The following is a 21,864-nucleotide window of genomic DNA, read 5'->3' on the forward strand; positions in this document are numbered from 1 at the left end:
AATTATTATTATTATTGTACATACTGTATGTTTCAGTCAATTAAAACCAACATGGCCGGATTAACCTCCTATGGGGCCCATGGGGCAAAGGTTTGTTGCTGGGCCCCTCTGACCCCCCCACCACACACTGTAGCACTCTACAGCTGAAAAATAACTGGTACCAGCACAAATGTGAATGTTTACTAGTTTTCTCAGTTTTCCATGACTATAGTAAACTCAACACATTTTGGGTTTTTACTGTTGGTCAGAAAAAACAAGTCATCTGGACATGTTCATTTGGGGTTCAGGGAATAATGATCAGCATTTTTCAATATAATCTAACATTTTTGTTACACTGAACTATCAATCGATTATTACAGAAAGTACTTGATAATTAAATTGACGGTTAATAGCAGCCTTGCTGTACTCCAATGTGTGCAATTTGATAAAACAAACCTTACAATAAATGAGTTCAATATTATTGAAACAATTGGTCTTCAAACTAGATTTTGACCAAGAGCTCCTCTTCAAGACCAGGACCACAAGATGGAGGACATGTCATTGCCGATTTTGTACTTCAGCACTGCAAATGTACACCTAATTTGCAATTAATCAAATTATGTAGACCCAATTGACATGGAGTAAATCTTTTTGGGCCCCTGGGCAGTTGCCCGGTTGGTAATCCAGCCTTGAAACCCAAGTATCTCATTTATACTGACAACTTTCACAGTTTATTTTGCGCTACATTAGGCTACAAATTGGTATTTGAACCTAACTCATAGCAGCTCAATTGACCGGTACTGCTTAAACAAACCACTGATGTAACATCACAACTGTACAAAAAACTGTTGAGGTCACAAAAGACAAATGTGGTAACCTAAAAACATTAATATGATGGAATGAAGTCAGCATTTAAAAACCAAAGCCAAACCATTCTAGACTGTGAGTGTAATAGTATGTGTTCCATTCTAGAATGTGACTCGTTCTGTTCTAGAATGTGATTGTGATATTAATTGTTTCATTCTGGAACATAATTTGTTCCATTCTGGAATATGATTGTGATTGCTGTTAGCATGTTGTTCATATTGTGGCTGCTCCAACTGACCAAGGCAACCACAACTATCTGCAACCACAACTTAAGACCACCAATTACGTAATTCAATAGTATAAAGTACTAATTTGTGGACACAAGTTATTAATTCAAGAGCACAAATTACTAAATTGTGTGCATGAAGAAAGAAGTATATAAAAATACAGTAGCTCTCAACACATGCCAGGCTCTATGGGTATGGAAGAAATACAAAGAAATGGGGAAATCGCTTTTGTTAGGAAGCAACAGGAGGAGAGAATGAAAAGGAGAGCAGGAGGGGAAATGGATGGGAGGAATGAGTAGGAGTGACACAGCTTAATAAAAGTGATGGTGATGCTTTGAACTGGAGTGGACAAGTCATTATAGCCTGATAGACTGACCAGAGTACAAAGGGAGAAGAAAGGTTACAGTGAGAAAATAGAGAAGGAAGGACTGGTAACAGGACAGAGGATCTATGCAAATTTGAGTGAGAGGTGACAGAAAATAGATTTAGAGTGGAAGAAAGAGGAGATAGAGATGAATGCAAATAAAATAGGCTCGGAAAGAAGAGGATGAAATTAGAGCATACTGTAAAAGATGACAAGCCTGAGAAAATGTAAATCAGCTAAGGGACCGCGATAATGGAAGACGGGAGTGATCTGAGAAGAAGAGTGCGAGGAAACAGGAGTGCTAGAGGAAAAAAAAAACAACAACTCAAAGACATGTGAGGGAACGACAAGAGGGAGAAAGAGACAAGAGAGAGATGTGCCAGATAGAGTGGGTGTTTGTGAAGGCGTCAAACAAAGCTAGCCAGGGAAAAAGCGCAGGAGTGAAACATCGACTCACTGCATCGCAGAAAAGGGGAAAGGCGTCAAGAGCCAGGGGCAAACCGAAAACACCAACATCTTTTTTGCACCGCGGCCCCTGAATGCATCACCTATCATTAGGAGATGTGCTCAATGGGTGCTGACAATGAAGCTGCCCAGGCCTCTGAGCTGCCTTCTGACTCCGTGGAGAGCCTGTCAGCCACGCTCACCATCATCTCCTCCTCCTCCTCCTCTTCCTCTACCTCCTCCTCATGCAAAGGCACAAAAGAAAAACTCCAGAGAAGAGAGCTGCAGTTGCACCAAGATGCCACCAGGGGCCGCCAACTTGCTGGGAGCGCTTGGACAGTGTGATTTCTTTGTTTTTCTCCCCTCTCTGTGCATGTGTGCATGTTGGGTTTTAATTATACTTGCGAGGGCTGACCCTTGATAACCTACTGTACTTGTGAGGATATTTTTGCATGCTCTCACACTGACAAAAACACTGATTTTGACCTTAAATATAACATATTTCTAGGTGAGAGCAATCCTCCATGGAACTGTCCTCACAAGCCCAACAAAACCTGTATGTGTGTGTGTGTGTGTGTGTGTGTGTATGTGTGTGTGTGTGTGTTTAAGAGCAGCTGACTAGGAGTTATGACATCTCCACAGTGGAGAGGAAGGAGAGGCAGCCTGGTTAATATTTGTCATGGCAGCTGGTGGATGGGAAACAATTCAGTCCCGCTCAGTAACCTTTCTTTAAACAGAGCGGCAAATTAGATTCAACACAAACACTACTGCTGCCTCTTCTTTTTCTTCTTCTTCTTCTTCTTCTTGGCTGTGTGTTTTTTTTTGATGGCATCCACTCCAGATTGTGTTTCTTTTTTTAAACCACCCTCGTCTCTCCCTCCTCCTGATAATTTCACCAAATGCAGGAAAGGAAGCATTTTTTTTTTTTATAAATGTGAGAATCCAGCAGGGCCAGAAGGAGGAAGGCTGAAGTGAAAACAGAGTGTGCATGTGCATATCTGTGTGTCTGTGTGTGTGTGTGTGTGTGTGTGTGTGTGTGTGTGTGTGTGTGTGTGTGTGTGTGTGTGCATGTGTGTGTGCGCATTGGACAAGCAGGGCCTCTGTCTTTGACAATCACACCTACCCACTCAGTCACATGCACACACACACAGACACACATCCACAAATGAATAATCACTGTATGATTCCTGTGATATTTCTGCAAGCACTTGAGCTGCTTTATAATGTTATACCACTAAAATATTCCCATAACATTTCTGCAGGGGCTTCTCATGCATATTTAAAGAACTATCCAGTGAATTTATAGTTACAAATACTGGTATCCTTTATGTTGGATTGCATGATCTCCTACAATGAAAATATACCTTTAATGCACTTATAATGCATTACAATGTATAATACTACATTATAATTCACTTGCAGCACATTTAAATGTATTATAATGTCTCTCCCTTGCAGTCACTTGTTGGCTGAGGTATTTTGATAGTGTCCCTTTAAGACGTCTCATGCCTATAGGATCCACCTCGCTCGCTCTCATACACACGTGCACACACACTCACGTGCACGCACTCACCTTTCATCTCGCAGCAGTCCTTGGTGCCTCTCTGGTCGGCTTTGATTGGCAGCTGAAGTAACGACTTGAGGTTGGTCATGGAGGTCAGGTGGCCACCCTGGGGGCCACTTCCAGTCGGGTTGCTGGCCCCAAACTGGGGGCTGGTGGCCCCGGCAGGAAGATCCGGCGGCAAGAGCTGAGTGAGAGGCCTTGACATAACTTCTTTAAGGGGGGAGGAGGAGGAGAGGGGAGGTGGTGGTGGAGGTGGAAGGAGAGCAACCTGCAGACTGTAAGTTCAAGATCAAAATAATCCAATTAGTGGTAGTTGACAGGCAGGTGACGCCTGTCTGCGCGCAAGATCTCCACCTGATATCCCGTGTTTTTCCTCCCGTCACATGAAGATAAATGTGTCAAGAAACGAAATTAAAACAGAGGAGAGAGGTGGGGGGGTAGTGGAGGTGGTAGTGGTGGTGTTGGTGGTGGTGGAGGGGATTTATCTCCAAAATGGCACCACCATGTTGACCGTGCGAGTCTTATTATTCATCCTCACAGACTGATTGAGCTTCAGGAGTTGCTGTCAGCTCACCTCCGTCCTGCTTTTAAAAACCAAACTCAGCTCACAAAATGCACACAGGAAGACACATTAAAATCCTGGAGAGCGCACCAGTGAAGTCTCCCTCTCTCTTTGAGTTTGTGGTGGTAAAGCAGTGGCTCACGGTCGGGTCCGGTCCGTCGGTCGGTTGGCTGGTTGGTTAGTTGGTCGATCGCTCGGAGAATTTTAGTCCGGAGTGGGAAAACAAACAAATAAAAAGAGAAATAATCGCCTGTGTAGTCCCATACGATGAGTGAGGAAATAGGGATTATAGAATAGAAGCAGTAGAATAAGAGTCGAGTCGAGCTGGTGGGATAATAAAAGTATCCACACACACTCTCACACACACACTCTCACACACACACCAAAAAAAACAGAGAGAGAGAGAAGAGAAAAAAAAGAAAGAATAGAAAAAAAACTTGAGATTGAATATGAGCAAAAAATATAAGATGAAGGAAAGAAAGATCCCCCCAAAATAATAATATCCAATAGTATGAGCGTCAGATAGATGGTGCTGATGGCTCTTATTTTCCTCTCTCTCTCTCCCCCTCTCTCTTTCTCTCTCACACACAAAAACACACACACTTCTCTCTATTTTTGTCGTTCTTTCAGACTCTCTTTCTCTCTCTCTCTCTCTCTCTCTCTCTCTGTCTCTCTCTCTCTCTCTCTCTCTCTCTCTCTCTCTCTCTCTCTCTCTCTCTCTCTCTCTCTCTCTCTTCTCTCTCTCTCTCTCTCTCTCTCTCTCTCTCTGCCAGTCAGCTGGAACCAACACGGGCCGCTCTCGTGACGTCAGCGCTCACGGGGGAGAGATGCTAGTGGGCGTGGATCGTTTGCATGTTTTGGCCCCCCCCACGCGGCGACGCCTCCTTCCCATACAGACACACTGCAGCCTTCACTGCTCATGGGAAAGCTGGTAGATATGAGCTTCCATGCAGTAAACGTAGTTTTGTCCAACTTCACCTTAACACATTACATACTGTTCAGGGTCTAATTTAATGACTTTGCCTTCTATGATCCAGATTATACAAAAATGGAAATATTTCAACTTTAAAAAAAAAAAGAAATTTGTGCAGCTGAAATGCATTTTTGTTTTAAATTCAAAAACCACCGTTCAAAATACAGTTAATTCACATTTAATTGACATTTTTATGTAACATTGGACCAATATACAGGGTGTCCACAAAGTCTTTTTACAATTTAAAAACTTTATTACAAAAGCAACTGATGAGAAATGTTAATCAGATTTGTTCTATGTACTCAGTGGTCATCAAAGTTTTTAATCACATTGCATTTGGGACATCAACGACCTGAAGCTAAAGATCACTGATGCCATTGCCACCATTGATGAGGCTCTGCTACAGCCAACATGGTGAGAAATCGAGAACTAATGGTGCCCATATAGAGGTGTATTAAATGATTAAATGTCCACAGATTTGTCTATTCATTTGCTTTTGTAATAAATGTGTTAAATTGTAAAGAGACTTTATGGACACCCTGTACAATAGATGCCTTTTCTCCATCAACAAAAAATATAAAAACTGAAGAATCGACTCTCTCTGCTCTATTTTTCTATTTCTAGAGATATGAGGGCTTATTGTGAAATGCAAGAATATGAGCAGTATGAACGTTAAGGAGGTATAAAGCTGCAAATGTACGATGTTTACCTCTGATTTAGTGCCTATGGTAAATGTTCTTAAAAAAATGTCGGAGAGATGAGGTGGAAAGCTCAAGAAAAGGTTAGTAGCTGGACTTCCCTTCCTTTGATTCAAATCATGAATGTACTATAGGCTATAAGATTAGATAAGACACAATATTCCTTTATTAGTCCCACAATGGGGACATTTACATTATTGCAGCAGCAAAGTGGATAGTAAAAATAGAAAGGCAATAAATAATGAAATTATAGTAACATTATATTCAAGAGTAATATTTGTGTTGAGTGATAATACCTGAGTTTGATATTGTTATTGCACAAATTTTAATTGAAAACTATATATATGAATATTGCACAGTTGAACTGAATTAATAGTATACCTGAAATACTAATATTGCACAGTAGTGAACATTTAAAGTGCAGTTTGTCAAATTGTTTAGGTTGGACTACCCAAGCGCTCCATGACCGCAAAGAATGAGATCGTGGATACAAGCGGCCGAAATGAGAGAGTGAGTGAGAGAGAGAGAGAGAGAGAGAGAGAGTGTCTGGGCTCAGCTTTAGATATAAGGTCAGGAGTTCAGACATCCGGGGGAGGCTAGGAGTAGAGCAGCTGCTCCTTATCATCGAAAGGAGCCAGCTGAGGTGGTACAAGCATCTGGTGAGGATGCCTCCTGAACGCCTCCCTTTAGAGGAGTTCCAGGCACGGTCGACTGGGAGGAGACCCTGAGGTAGACCCAGAATCCGATGAGGGGATTATATACGTCTACTGGCCTGGGAACGCCTCGGGATCCCCCAGGAGGAGCTGACGAGTGCTGCTGGGAAGAAGGATGTGTGGGTTACATTGCTCAGCCTAATGCCACCATGACCTGGCCCTGGATAAGAAGCAGACAATGGATGGATGGATGGATGGATGGATGGATGGATGGATGGATGGATGGATGGATGGATGGATGGATGGATGCCCATGATCTTACCTGCCGGAGGGGTGGCAAGTTGCAGCCGATCACATTCTCAGCCCAGAGGATGATGCGTTGCAGTCTGCCCTCGTCCTAGCAGTTGTATGGATGGATGAGACGGGGATGGAGGGGTTGAATGTCTTTAGCTACTGCAGGAAGTACATCCTCTGCCGAGCCTTCTTGGTGGAGGTCTTGACTTGAGGTCCTGGCTGATAATGGTTCCCAGGAGGTTGACGGACTCCACATTGTCACCCGGGGAGTCATACAGGGGTGGTGTCATCCGCCAACTTCAGAAACGTGACGGCCTGATGACTGGTGGTGCAGCTGGTGGTGTAAAAGCTATACTGACTTAATAAAATCTGTGAATGTCATTTAAGTGATCTGTTACATCTGTTATTTAAGTATATTTAATCAAAATAAATTAGTATTAGATTAACAAATATATTTTTAAGATATCTTTAATGGGTTTTTTTGGGTAAATTTCTATTAAAAGATTTAAGAAAAGTGTAATGATGATTACCAATTTCAATATCTACTCATTCCAAATCTCTTCCTCTGCTCTTATTCGGACTTTAAAAAAACAGAGTTAATAAAAATCCACATTGTCTCATACTGACAGGATTCATAGGCTTCATTAATAAAAGAAAAAAACTACATTAATGGGTAGAATATGAAGCCATTTTCATTATGTTTTAATATAGGCAGCGTAAGACTATATTACTCATTTTCCTGCCTGTATTAGGTATATATATATATATATATATATATATATATATGTGCAATAACAACATCAAACTCGGGTATATTATCACTCAACACCAATTTTACTCTAGTGCATAATGTTACTATTATTTTCCTATATTTTGTTTTTTACTACTATTGCTTTCATCGCCTTAGTACTTATTTATTCTTTTCTATTGGCACTCTCCTTATTCTGCTATCCACTTTGCTGCTGCATTAATTAATTACCCCCATTATGGGCCTAATAAAGGAATATCTTTAGCAGAGACATGAGAAAAACACATCTCTTTTTACTGATATAATCCAATTTTTTTAAGTTTAACCCCCATATGCTGTTCATATTCTTACTCGTATTAATCTCTACAACAACCCCAAAAAATAAAATAAATATTACAATCCATAAAAAAAATCTTTTTAAATAAATATAGGTCAAATTAGTACATTTGCATATAAAAAATGTGTATCTGCTGCACAAAAAATTAAAGAAATTGGATCATCAAAACTGGATCATATTTGCACCTGAACAGTATATAAGGGTTAAGATGCTTGCTTCAAACAGTGGCATAATAATATTGATATCCTTCTTTTTCCCTCCCGTGTTACGTGAACGCAACACGTATTTGCATTTAATACACCACCTCCTGCAGGATTCATCCAATGACAGGCAGCAGCAGAGACTGTCCCCGCCCACCTCAGCTGCACTCTTTCCTGGATGGAGCATGAGCAGCACCCCGCCCCTCTCCTCTTCTCTCACGCTGTCATTTAAACAAGCCAGGCAGATGACCACAGACACATCATTTATTAAAGAAAACCCCCCCAAAAATTAAATGCACGGTCATGAGATGAGACGTCAGGGTGTTTGAGCTGTGCAGTTTCACCCTCTTCTTCTCTTCCTTCATCAAACTGCAGCTCAGAAATGTTGGAAAATGTGACTTTAAAAAAAAATTCCTCTGCAACGTGACAGCTTTAAATGACATTACGTTGTTTATTTCAGTGTTATCTTTACTAATATAACTACTGTGTGCAGTGTAGTGCTTCAATAATAACATATAAGGTGATTAAATTGTGTTAAATCTAATAAAAATGTCCCTGTTTACCTCTCTAGCGCTTCACGCCGAGGAAGCACGTGGCACCGGCACGCGCCGACTGTTGCCTACCGGCTACAGTGCTTCGCCCTGATTGGCAGAATCTAGGTCACTCGCTTTCCCTGCTGCGCTCTCATTGGCCAAAAATAGGTCAGAATCCCCGCCCACAGGCTTCCCCATGCTACTGCCGCGTGAGTGGCTGGCTGGGAGGAGGTGGGGGACATAAGGGTGGGGGGGGGGGGGGATTAACCTCTCATGTCTGCAGGAACCACAAAACATAATTTATTGTAATTTCTGCATCAGAAATGCAACAAAAACTCATCAAAATCAAAATCATATATTTGAGAAAAAGAAGTTAAAATAAATCCTGTACAATAATAATAAGATAAAATTTAAATATAACACTAAAAATAACAATAAAAGAAGATCATTTGTCAAACGAAACACAATGAAAATGAAGTGGGCGTCTGAATATCCTGTATGTGTGTTTTTTTTGTTTTGTACATTGGCAGTTAAATCATGTTGAGGCATGTTGACGTGTTGTTTATTAAACAGTCATTGCATGTTGCATTGTCATTATTATTTACTGTGACAGCACCTTGTAGTTTCTGTTTGTACAGTGTGCGTCTACCGCTGCCTGTTTTATTTGCACCTGATAATAAAAGATAATGTTTTATTACCTTTTTAATGTTTTGCATGCTGTTTGCTTTTGTGTTGCATGTTTTATGACCTGATAAAGTATCTTAATTATGTCTCGTATAGTGTATTATCTTTACTAACTAGATTTACTTTATCATGTCTTTGCATGCAATATTAGTAAGTATATATAGTTTATATATATCTCTGATTTTCTGCACATCTGTCATTTATTTATCTTTATCTATGTGTTTATATTCTGGAACATGCATATTTATATATTGCTGATTTATTTGCACAAATATCCAATTTACTGTACAAAGCATTTTATCCTAATTTGTCTTATTTATTGTTGATTTCATTTTTAGTACACTTTCACCCTTACTTTTATCCACTCTACTGCTGTGTCAATTTAAACTTCTCTTATGTATTCTCTTCTAATTTTATATCCTTTTTCAGTACAACATTTTAAGCTCATTTGAAATTAAACAATATCATACAAACATGATTCAAAGTAGTTAACAGAATGATTGAATGGTAGAAAATAAGTTATAAAACATAATTGAAGATAGACAGCATGCATATAACACACATATTAAAAGCTCTGTCCTTTATCATTTTGATTGCAATGTGAGAATTTGGAGGAATTTAGCATTAAAGTTGAGATATACTTCTTATGTATTAAAAAATAGAAAACCAATAACGCTCTTAAAACCCAACCAATGAATAAGTAAATACAGATCTGAAGAGTTTGGTGGAATGTTTTGTTCTTCTGACCTGGACACAACAACATGGTCCTGTCAGCTGTTGTGCTCTTCTGTTTACACATACTGTACTGTATTTTTGTCGGTACAGTCTGATAAAATAGCAACTTCAGCAACACCCTAATAATAAACGCCTGTGAAGGAGATAAATCATACATAAACACATCGTGTCATGTGTTTCCTGTTGATAACAATCTCACTGATTCATGAATCAGATGCAGCAGCTGCTCTGTGGGAACAACAGTTCCTAGAAGGATCTGGAAAAGCCTACAAGTCCTATCCGGTGACAGAGTGCTGTCAAGTATACATGACAGGAATGTGCTCGTAGTAAAAGGCCAAAATAATCAGACTCACTCTCACACACACACATACATGAGCAGGGTAGTGTGTGTGTGTGTGTGTGTGTGTGTGTGTGTGTGAGCTGGCATGTGTGAGGGAAAGTGTGGAACAACAGCTTGACTCCACTAATGTGTGATTTGAGTTTCATGAGCCGTTTCGAATGAAAATTATTCTACCCTCGTCCCTTTCCTACACATTTGGGAAGCTGCCATCACTTAAATTATACCTAACTGGCTCCATCTAGTGGCCGTTTATCGGTAATGCACCAAAGCATGTCAACACAACAGCCACACAAAAAAGGCAGTTCGCTTCTGCTTTTCGGTGGATTCACATGCAAAAAAAAAAAGGCTTCTGCCAGATATGTCACGTGTACTAATGCATAGGAGACTCTCTCTCACTAAAATAGAAGGGCAGCTGGGTCCTCAGCGAGGCGCAAACAGCTCACCTGGTCACACGCTCCAGGTGCACGACACCTGACCCTCCTATCATTGATGTATCCCCGAAGTGGAGCTCTCTGAAAAGTCTGCTGTTGTGTGTGCGTGGGGGGAAAGGCCTCATGTGTCAGAGCACAGAAACCACTCGAGCTCCTCTGTGGGAGGGAGGGAAGCGTGGATAAAAATATACACACAGTGGATTAATTGTCTGAAATGAGCTTCGAGGGGATGGACGGTGGGGTTGAGTTGCGGTTTTCACGGCAATCTGAAAGCTGACATTGTTCAGGTTAGGATTTTATAAAAGGAGAGAGGTTGATGATAGCAATCTTTCTTTTTAGGGCTATAGTTCAGGTTATAGAAAGGAGGTTTAAAGGAAGCCGTATGTTGTAGCTGTAACAAATAGTCAATTAGTTGCCAAGTATTGAAGTAATCTGCACCTATTTTGATAACCGATCAATCATTTGGAGTCATTTTTAAAGAAATAATTGTCCAAATTCTCTGATTGAAGCTTCTTACATGTGAATATTTTCTGGTTTCTTTAGTCCTCGATGAGAGTAAACTGAATCTTTAGGTTGTTGACTGTTTGTCAGGACAAAACAAGACATTTGCGGATGTTATCGAGAGCTCTGAAAAGATGGATTGACATTTAAGTTTCACCATTTTCAGACACTTCTATAAACAAAACAACGAATCAATTGATCAGATAAAGAATCAACAGATTACTGTAAATAGACTGTTGCCAGATCCATACTGACCTTCAACACAGAAAACCAAAGTCTCATTTGAACTATTTCTAACCCAATGCCTGTGATCATTCAACCTAATACTGATCATAATTTTCACTCATGAAAGTCAAATCTGGGATGAGAGCCACTCAAAATAGATTGCTCATCCATGCAAAAACTAAGCTATTCCTATCGACTCAACACTAATAAATGTTTCTTAATAGATTGAACACTTTTATTTACAGCTCATAAATTGAAGACATTTTATTGAATGAGTATATCCTCATTTTAAAACTGAAATCTGACTTTTGTGCCACATAAATCATGTTTATCTGAAGAGTATACCTTAAAGGACGGATTCACAATCTTTCAAGTCTGTCCCTGAATGAACATTGAAACCAGTTTTTCTTGCTGTAATCTTTCCTCCTGTTCATACTGACCATTAGAAGATCCCTTCATAATGTATTTACAATGGAAGTGATGGAAAATCTGTGTATTTAAAAGTTCATCCGAAGCTAATATGAATCTTCAGTCGTCCAAATGAGTCAAATCAAGTAGATATCTTTCAACGTTAGAGTCTTATTAGTGCCAAAGTCTCTCTTTTTGTTACTATACTTCCACCACAGCTCAACAGGGAAACACTATTGGCGCTTTTCCACTACACAGTTCCAGCTCGACTCGCCTCAACTCGGCTCGCCTCGGTTTTTTTTTGCGTTTCCACTAGGGAAAGTACCTGGTACCTGGTACTTTTTTAGTATCCGCTCTGGTGAGGTTCCAAGCGAGCCGAGTCGATACTAAATGTGACGTCAACAGACTGCCGGCCACTGATTGGTCAGAAGAGTTGTCGTCACTGGAAGAGTCATGAGCCGTCCCACACAAGAATCAAACCCGGCATTTTTAAATACCAACAACAGCGTTACCATAGTTACAGCCATACGGCTCAATTTTCTTACTTTGTGTGAGACAGAAAGCCTCATACAGCAGCAAGTACACCATCGCCTCCATGTCCTCCATTGTTTATGTGTTTTGTGTCACGTATAAAACGAAGTCACGGCAGTTTCGCTGAGCCGTGCTATGACGACCCCGACCACGTTGAGTAGGTACTTTTTTGTAATGGAAAAGGTCTGTTCTGGTACCGTACCGAGTCGAGGCGAGCCTAGCCGAGTAGTGCTAGAACTGTGTAGTGGAAAAGCGCCATAAGAGGGAATTTGATGCTAAAAAGTAAATATGTCAGATATCACTTGATATGACTAACTCAGACTGCTTAAACTGGATATAAACTTCACATCTACTTTTAAATGCACATAATGAGCATTTTCTTACACCACATGTGAAGGAGATTAATAAAACAGGAGGAATGATTACAGCAAGAAAAACCTCTTTCAATGTTATTTGGGCTCCTGACTGACTTAAAAATTGTTAATCCCCATCTTTTAATTTAAATACATGTTGTCTACAATTTTCTACATTAGAGAGTTCAAAACGGTTCACATTAAGGTTTGTGGATTATCCTGAATATCTGCAATGTTGTTTCTGGAAAGACGTGAAGACATTTTTGATGACCGCAAATGAAATTCAATTTACCCTCAAAACAAGCAAAAACATTAAAAACACATATCAAGATATTGCAAAACTCAGAGGGAGGCGGGGGTGTTGATGATCTGCCTGTCTAAATAACACGAAGTTTCAAGAAGTGGAAACTTAGTGTGTAGTTGGGTTAAAAGTCATCACTGTACGTAACCTTTATCTAATATAAGTGGAGGGTTCAATGAAAATATGAACTTTGAGAGAGTTGGAGTTCGTATTAAGTGGTTTTATGTTAATCAACACAGCTTCCTTGTATTGGATGTGGTTGACTTTCTTTTAAAGTATTTCCCCCCGCGGATCGGAACAGAAGCCAATCGTAGAAATTAACTAGACAATAGTGACTTTGTTCCTTACCCATGTGTGCTCCTTCTGGGCAGTTTCACTTCTAACCAAAACATGCCTAACAGAACAAAGTTTTCATAAGACAAGTCTTCTAAAGTTGTCTTTATTTCAAATCACAAAAGATAGAGACTATTGATCCCAAAGGGAAATAGCAAAAAAGTGAAAGTGGAATACATTATAACCAAAAAAAAAAAAAAAAAACTTCCCTGGAGAGAAGAGGAGAGGAGGAGAAAAACTGCAACGCTTTCTCTGTTCAGCCTCCTGGGAAAATAAAATATTGCATATCGGAAACTCACTGCAAGTTCTTTCACATACTGACTGAAACAGTGCTACATTTAAAAAAACTATTTTTGGGCAAGTAAGTGAATGACTTATTATATATTTGTGTGACACATCATACACTACTGCTACTGTCAGGTCACATTACGTTCACCGAATCATCTCCAAGCCGTTTCCCAGAAAGAATCACGCAATAAATAAGAAAAATAGAAATAACTCAATTTGGACACTTAAGATTTTTAAATGATTGCCAGCATAAGTTATTATTTTAGTCAGTGTACAGCAGACCAGATGAGCCTTAAATGTGGAATCTGCTTAAAAGAAATCAGGTTTATAAACCACAATAAACAAATAATTCATGAATATTTATTTGGGTTTAAATGGAAGCAAAATCCTATTTTTCCCGTAAGTAGCACCAAATTTACATCAATCTTTCCAGGAATCGTTCTTGGAAATCAAAGCGAGCATTACCAGAATTAATAAGAATAATTTCCTTTCTTTCTCAGCACCAGAGGGGGGGGGGGGGGGGGGGGGGGGGAAGATATATATTGATAGATATATCAACTTTAAACATCAGCTTAAATGAACATTTAAAACGAGCCAACAGTGGATGTAACATTTGAGATTTTTTTAATTTGATTTGAGGGTTTTCAACAACTCACTTTTAGGCAAAGAAAAGGATAGTAATTTAGTAATAATATTACATGTTTTAGTTTTACAGAAAAAAAAAATAAAGATAAAACACGTTTGGACAGGACCTAAGTAATGAACTATGCGTACACGCTTTTTGTTACAAAAAATTGGGCATAACTGTGGCATGAGGGGGTAGGTCAAAGGGGTACAAGGAGGGGGAAAAGAATATCACATCGATACATATACTCATCCCGCTGTTTTACAAAGATAGTCCCCAACTCGTTCCCTCCCACCCATACGATACCAACAATGATAAAAGAAAATGATACTTGGAGTAAAAAACAGCAAATAATCAATATATAATAAAATATAATACGAATTGTACAGTACACTCCGGTTATTTCTGTTGTCCTTTTCAAATCCTGAACACATTAACAGTATGAGTCGTGTTTTTTTCTCTCCGTTCACGCCTCTTAAAAAAATGACAAAAGTAGTGTACATTAAAAACAAGGTCACCAGCACTTCTCTGTTTAGTCCTAACTCCTTTTTTTTTTTTTTTTTTTACTTTTCAGTCAGTATAGCACAGCAACCAGTATTGCCTTTTGTGACAGATAAGGCCCTTTAACTATTGTAAGAGTGAAAGTTCTGTTCTGAGGACTTTCTGGTTTTTCTTTTCTTTTTTTCTCTCTTTAAAAGATAAATTTCATCTCGAGGGCAGAATATAAAAAGAGAAAGATTCTCCATTGGGGGGGGGGGGGGATAACACATAAACATACAGAGCAAGAGACGAGAACTGTACTGTTTAACCTCCTGTTGTCCTCGAGTCAAGGAAGGGAGGAAGGAAAGGAGGATGGAAGGGAAGAAGAAGGAAGGACAGGAGGAGGGAGGAAGGAAGGAGGGAAGGAAGGAAAAAAGGGAGGAAAGGAAGGAAGAATGGAAGGAAGGAAGGAAAGAAGGGAGGAATGAATGGAGGAAAGGAAAGAAGGAAGGAAAGGAGGGAGGGAGGAAGGAAGGAAAGGAGGAATGAAGGAGGAAGGAAAGGAGGGAAGGAAGGAAGGAACAAGGGAGGGAGGGAGGAAGGAAGGACGGAAGGAAGGATTAAAGGGGGGTGGAGGAAGGAAGGGAGGAAAGAAGGAAGAGTCAAAAGCGAATGGGTCAATTAGACCCGGGAGGACGACAGGAGGGTTAAACTGTGAATAGTGTGAAAACAATTTGAAAAAATAAACTGGTTCTATTTATCATATTTATGCGCAAACACTGCTAATGAGAAAAAAAAAAAAAAAAAAAAAAAAAAAGAGGAAACTGGTTGAATGCTTTTTCTCAGACAGATGCTACTAAAATTGTCATGTGGCCTAGATTTCCTTCACCTTTGGGGAAGGGGGGAAACATTAGGGTTGGGAATGAAACCCCGGCTCTAAAAACGGCAAGAACTGGGTATCCATTAATAACGTTTGAATTTCAGGTTTCTGCTTATCGGTTCCTTAACACGATAACCCTTTATTATTATTATTGCAAACAAAAGGCTACATATCTGCAAGGACCTGTCTACGTCATGCATGCATCAACACATCAGCAGCATGTCAGTTGGTTTATAGATGAAGGTGCGTGGCTAACGTCGCATCTGTAGTAAAATATGAACCGTTTTAATATGCTCGATAAACGTGGCGTCACTTCATTAAAAAAGGAAACGACAAGGCAAAGTGCAATGTATGTAGGAAACTAATGAGGTGTAAGTCAGGTTGCACGTCGAATTTGACCAAACATTTAAGGCAGAATGGTGTCAGTGTTTGATGTCCCCGCTTTGTACTGTACTCCTGTTCTTATTATTAGTGTTGCTTTTCTTCTTTGTTAAAACATACAGAAACTGCTCAGCTGCATTCAGTTTTTTTACATCAGTCCTGTGGGGAGCTGTGTTGATATGAGTGTGTTGTTTAAAGTGCTGGTGAGACAATGAAATACAATCCAGCATGTCCGGTTGGAGTAACAGATTATTGCATTTAAAAAGGCTTATCAGGAAAAAAACAAACAAAAAAAAAACACTAAAACGGCGGTTTGTAGTAATCACACTCTGGTTAAGTTATCATGCTGCAACTCTGTTTACGAGTGTGCGCATGTGGAACGTGTCCATGTCCGCCGACCTCCGAAAAAAAATCTGTATTGAACGGCGTGAGTCCACAGCTGTCCGAACGAGGCGAGCATGAATCGGCCTTTACAGTGACGGCACACTACGAGAGAGACGAGACTCAAACTAAACCAGAATGATCAACAATGTAACGAGACGTAGAATTAACTTCAAACACTTAAAAGAATAAAGATATTTTGTTATCTAAAACTTTTTTTTTTCCCTCTCTCTCTCATTATATTGGAATTAAATCTGGGAATCGATAAGAAGAGGAATCGATAAGCAGAATCGATGAAATTCAAATGATACCCAACCCTGGGAGATAGACGGACCGGTGGTTCTGATCATGGGCCTTTTGAAGTCCACACTATATTATCAACCACCTCTGCTGTAGTAAGTTAGGATTGTATACGGATTCAACCGGGGAGGGGTGTAGGAATATTGTGGTTGTTACAATAAACCCCTTCCTGTTCTCCGCCCCCTTTTTTTCTTTTTTGTTAAAAACTTGCTTTGCTTCTTAGATTATTTAAAAAAAATAAACATCAAAAACAATCTAGTCTAAAAAACTGTTTTTTTGTTTTACTGACTGTACTCAGTCAGAACTGTTGATCTCTCCGGCTGGACCGGGGCCGTCTGCTGGACCGGTGAACGCTCGCCATCTGACTGAGGCGGCGGCAATGGAGATTTAATCTTCATCATTTCCCACATCCCGGCCCCGCCCCCGCCGCCCGTGGAGCTTCCCCGACAGGAAACCATGTGGCGGTCCAGGAGCTGGGAGTTCCAGAAACGGTGTCGGCATCTGCGGCATTGGAACGCGGCTTGTTTAAGATGCTTGCCCCTGTGTTTCAAGGCTTTGTGTAACGAGCTGGTGCGTCTTCCACACACCTGGCACCGCAGGCGGGCGTGGCGGCCTGAGTTTCTCGGTGGGTGCCTTACGGCGTGGTGGACCAGCAGAAAACCCTGCTTGGCGTATGTGGTGCTGGGGCAGATGGGACATGGGAAGCGCTTGATAGGAACATCCACCGAGGTGATCCTGGTTACTTTCACAGCACCTCCGGACCACGACTTTACTTTTGTCAGACCGCCTTTCATTTTCAGCTGGGCGAGCAGCTTCTTTTTGTTGAGCTGAGCCTGCAGTCTGCCCCTCCGTTTCCTCAGAATCAGCAGCTTTTTGCGAGTGTCTTTGCTCAGTGGGACGCCCACCAGCTTTCCGTCTCTCATGATACTATGGATCACTACTCGCCTTTTTTTTTTCCTGTGCTTTCTTGTCTGTCCATGCCGCTTTTGGAAGTTTTTTGCGCGGTAGTGAAAAGGGTGCTGCAGCTGCTGCTGTGTTGGTGGTTGTGGTTGCTGTTGCTGCGGCGGTTGCGGCTGTGGCGGTTGTTGTTGCGGCTGTGGCCCAGATGCCCCTTGCTGCATGTGAGACGACCCAGCGTAGGTGGGACCTGAACCAGAGTCATAGTAGAGGGGCGAGAATCCGGAGGAGGGTTGGGAATGGTTGACTCGCTGGCCGTTGCGGTCGATCCCGTGCTGAGACAGCTTGTGCCGCACTAAGCTGTTGGAGTAGGCGAAGGCTTTGCCGCATACGTCACAACGAAAGGACTTCTCCAGCCCCACCCCGCCTCCGTGGACTGTCTGCTGATGTGCCGTCAGGTGGAAATAGTGGCGGAATGATTTCCAGCACACTGTACACGTATAAAGCCTCTGGGAGGGGGTGCCAGTTGTCGGTGACTTTTCTCCTTGGGAGCAGGCTGAGAAGTAGTCGGCGTTTCCAGAGCTGCCGACTTGACTGATGGCAGCAGCAGCGGCGGCGGCGGCAGCAGCGGCACCTTTTACTCTTCTCCCCTGGCTGTCGATCTCCCCTTTTCTGTGCAGCTTGCCGTGTCTCACCAGGCTCTGTGCGTAGGCGAACATCTTCCCGCACAGATTGCATTTGTAGTTCTTTTGACCGGAGTGCACAGTCAGATGCTTGGTGAGGTGGAAGGGTTCGCGGAACATTTTGCCACAAACATCGCAGGCGTGAGGCTTCTCCCCCGTGTGGACCCGGTTGTGGCGCCGCAGGGTTTCCGCCCTTCTGAAGCGTTTGCCACAAATTTGACATCCGTACGGCCTCTCTGAACCGTCCCCTTGAAGCGCAGGGCTCCGTCTTCTCCTAACGATGGTGCTCGGGTCCCTTTTCTCCCTTGGCTTCCTCGGCCTCCTGGGCTTTGTGTGGGGCTGGCTGGGGTGGGTCAAAGGCATGGTGGAACCATTGAGACTGGAGGTGGTTGATGGCCCACCTAAGTTACCAAACCCCAACCCCCCTAGCAGGCCCCCAATAATATCCCTCCTTTCTCCATCCCGGTTCTCAGCATTTAAATCACAAGAGGCAGCGGCGGCAGCGGCGATGGCCGACATCGCGCTGCTGGTGACCTCATCCTCTGAATCATCCAATAGTGAGGAGAGAGGGAGGTGCGGCTGCTGTTGCTGGTGGTGGTGCTGTGGTTGTTGACTCTGCGGATGGGGATGAAGAGTTGGGGCTAAAGGGGCTTTACGTAGAGTTTGGCTGTTCATTTCAGAGGCTAGCGTACCCTCTGCAGTGTACAGCGATGAAGACTGTGTTCTTCGGTAGTCTTCGACTCCGCTGCCGTAGGGCGACTGGTTCTGGTAGCGGTTTCTGGAGTAATCTGTGGCGTACTTGTCATTAGTCAACCCATCATTTGAAATTCCTACCCTGTTTCCACTGCTACCCATTTTACTGCCGCTTGGGTTGGAAGATCCACTCTCTCCGGTGCTGGGGCGGTTTTTGGAGCTCCGCGGAGGTTTACCACAAGCACCCGAAGCAGCGTGGTTGAGGAGGGAGGTGCTCTCGCGGAAACAACGTCCGCAAGCTGGACATCGGAAAGGCTTCTCGTCGTGGATCTTCTCGTGTCTCGTGAGCGACTCGCGACGGTTGAAGGACTTTTGGCAGATGTTGCAGGCAAAAGGTCGGTTTTCGGAGTGGGTGACGCTATGCTGGATGAGATGACCCCTCTTTTTAAATTTCTTCCCACATTCACCACAGCAGAATATCCTCTCCGGGCTGGGGGAGTTACAGTCTGACTTCCTGCCTTGGCTGTTCGGTGTCAAGCCGTGGCTGCGGAGGTGCCGTCGAAGGCTGGAGAGGTGGGTGAAGGTTTTACCACACTCACCACAGTGGTAAAGGGGCTCTGGTTCAGGCTGACTGGATGAACTATTAGAGTGACTTCCTTGGGATTTGGACAACGGCTGGTTACCGTTGGCTACAAGCACAGAGGTGGAATTAGAGGAAGGAGGGGCGGACGAAGAAGAGGAGACAGTTGAGGACGACTGTTGCTGTGAGGATGGTGAGAGGAGAGAGGAATGTTGCGGCTCGCCTCCGATGCCACTTATCCCAACACCCCCAGATCCTCCTCCCACGAGGCCAGATGAGGAGCTCTGACTGTGCCCACTTGAGCTGCTGTTATGGCAGTTACTAACACTGCTGCTGCTATGGCTGTGGCTGCTGTGACTGTGGCTACTAGATTCTGATTTCCTCTGAGGCAGGTAGCCGGCCATCGCTTTCTTTCTCCTGCTGCCTCCACTCGAAGTCGACGTGGATGAGCTGTCTCCAGACTTTGCGTCGTCTTTAGAAAGGGACAGGTGGAGGGGCAGAGGGAGCGGGAGGCCGGCTTCTTGCTGCATTAACGATGCTATCTGGTTGGAGGAAAGGACTGGAATGCCTTGGAAATCAAAGCTGCCCAGTGGGGCGGGCTGGGGGGCCGGGTGGAGAGGGTGCGGGTGGTGAGTGTGGCTGTGTGGATGAGATAAGGCATGAGGGGTCAGCTGCTGTTGTTGCTGCTGAGATTGTGGACCTCCGTGGCTGTGGGAGGAGTGGAGGGCAGGGGGAGGGGCCAGGGCTGAGTTTGAGTCAGTGGGCCCTTGGCTGAGGCCCAGGCCTAAGTGGTTGTGGGTCCCTTGCTGGACAAGGAACTGCTCCAGGCTGCTGTTGGTGGGGACTCCGGACAGGAAGTACTGGTTGGCGGCAAGCATGCAGCTGAACTGCTGATGGAGGCTGCGGGGATCCGACTGGCCCACTAAGGGCACTGCAGTGCTGGAGGGGTTGTTGGAGGCTGAGGTGGATGTGGCGGGAGAAGGGGAGGACGAAGAGGGACCGGAGGTGGGTTGGGGGACAGAAAGACCTGGATGTAGTGGGGGAGGCGGGGGAGCAGGTGTGACGACACCCCCGATGACCCCTGCGCCTCCTCCGCTGCTCCCGCCAAAGTCAAAACGTCCCATCCCAGAGTGGAGCTGCTCCTGAGCCAGCGCAGCCTCCGCCGGGTGAAAAGGCCGCAGAAACTGGGGGTACCCCGACGAGGCGCTCCCACTCCCGCTGCTACTGCTCATCTTACTGGACTTCCTGGAGCTGTGGGACGAAGAGGACGACTGACTTTGGTGAGAGATGGATGGAGGAGGGGCGCTCATTTTGGCGAATAACGACGAGGAGTCGGCGAAGGCATTACTCCGAGAGGTCTGGAGGGAGCCGAGGCCGAGGCCGGACAGCAGGCTCCCGGAGCCGTCGCTCGGCTGATGCTGTTGCTGGAGCTGCTGCTGATGCTGAAGCTGGACCTGCTGTTGGTGGCTCAGTTGTCGTTCTAATCCAAGCCCTTTGAACTGATGGGCTTGGTGTCCACTTAGCATCTCTAAAATGTCCATGGGGTACTTGCTGAATTGAAACATCTTCAAATACTGTTATAGCAAAGTGTAACAGGGTTGACCCTGCACACTTAGTCTATAGTTACTGGAAAAGGGCGTAAAACCCTTATTAAAACGATAGCGTCTGACTTTCAGAAGTAATCCTGCTGCAGCGTCCAACCAGCCACTGTAATCCGCTTGATTTTCTCACATAAATGAATCACTAATACTTTTACTCTCCATTCAGAAGTCAAGCCTTCAAGTGCTTCTGTTGAATGTTATAAAAAAAAAAAAAAAAAAAGGTCATAAATAGGTAATATACTAAATTATACTAAAAAAAATCTCAGTCTGTAGTGTTTCTTCAAAGTGTTCCATAACCATATTGTTAAAAAAAAAAAAAAAAATCAGGTCAGCGGTCCCGTTTAGTGAAGTGAAGTTATTTCAGCGGAAAGATGAACCATTGCTTCACTGCCCTTCTGTCCCTTCATGGAGTTTTTATGGAAGCCTGAGGACAGAAAAACAGAAGAAATAGACAATGTCAGTAAGGGGTTTGGCAAGTTGATGCACAGCAGATATAAAAAAAATTAAAAAAAACAGTTTTGACACAGTGATTTGCTTCGACCCCCCCCCACCTCCTCCCTTTAATGCCTGGAAGCTCGGATGCTGAATGAAGCCCAAAATAAACAAATGCTGTTTAAACATAAGAAACAAATTTAGCAGAACTTGATAACTTATTTAATAAAGTTTGTGTTGTTTTGAGCCACAATACTCATTATTTATCCTGATATTTCAACTTTTCGGCATCTAATTTATTGAGCTGATATAAAAACCTATAATATTCACTTTCTGTTGGTGATGCTGTTTTACTGTT

At 42.9% G+C, this 21,864-nt stretch overlaps 3 protein-coding genes across 3 annotated transcripts in view; 1 reads left to right on the forward strand and 2 right to left on the reverse strand.

Annotated features, from left to right (window-relative positions):
• The window catches only part of dbpa (D site albumin promoter binding protein a), a 35,514-nt gene extending 30,950 nt beyond the window's left edge, over positions 1-4,564 (reverse strand). Inside the window, exon 1 of the mRNA XM_062436072.1 lies at positions 3,455-4,564. Within this exon, the coding sequence (XP_062292056.1) occupies positions 3,455-3,650 (196 nt within the window). The 5' untranslated portion in view covers positions 3,651-4,564. The remainder of the gene's footprint in view (positions 1-3,454) is intronic.
• LOC133996494 (major histocompatibility complex class I-related gene protein-like) overlaps positions 1-21,864 on the forward strand; it is a 636,344-nt gene that overhangs the window by 415,695 nt on the left and 198,785 nt on the right. The window lies entirely within an intron of this gene.
• LOC133996465 (zinc finger protein 865-like) lies at positions 16,633-21,038 on the reverse strand. The gene has a single exon (XM_062436049.1). The coding sequence runs from the start codon at positions 21,036-21,038 to the stop codon at positions 16,902-16,904; it is 4,137 nt and encodes a 1,378-aa protein (XP_062292033.1). The 3' UTR covers positions 16,633-16,901.

This window comes from Scomber scombrus, chromosome 16 (genome assembly GCF_963691925.1).
Source record: "Scomber scombrus chromosome 16, fScoSco1.1, whole genome shotgun sequence".
Classification (NCBI taxonomy): domain Eukaryota; kingdom Metazoa; phylum Chordata; class Actinopteri; order Scombriformes; family Scombridae; genus Scomber; species Scomber scombrus.

Bases quoted from the DNA above. Each gene is read 5' to 3' on its own strand.
- LOC133996465 (XM_062436049.1), bottom strand. From the start codon at position 21,038: ATGTTTCAATTCAGCAAGTACCCCATGGACATTTTAGAGATGCTAAGT.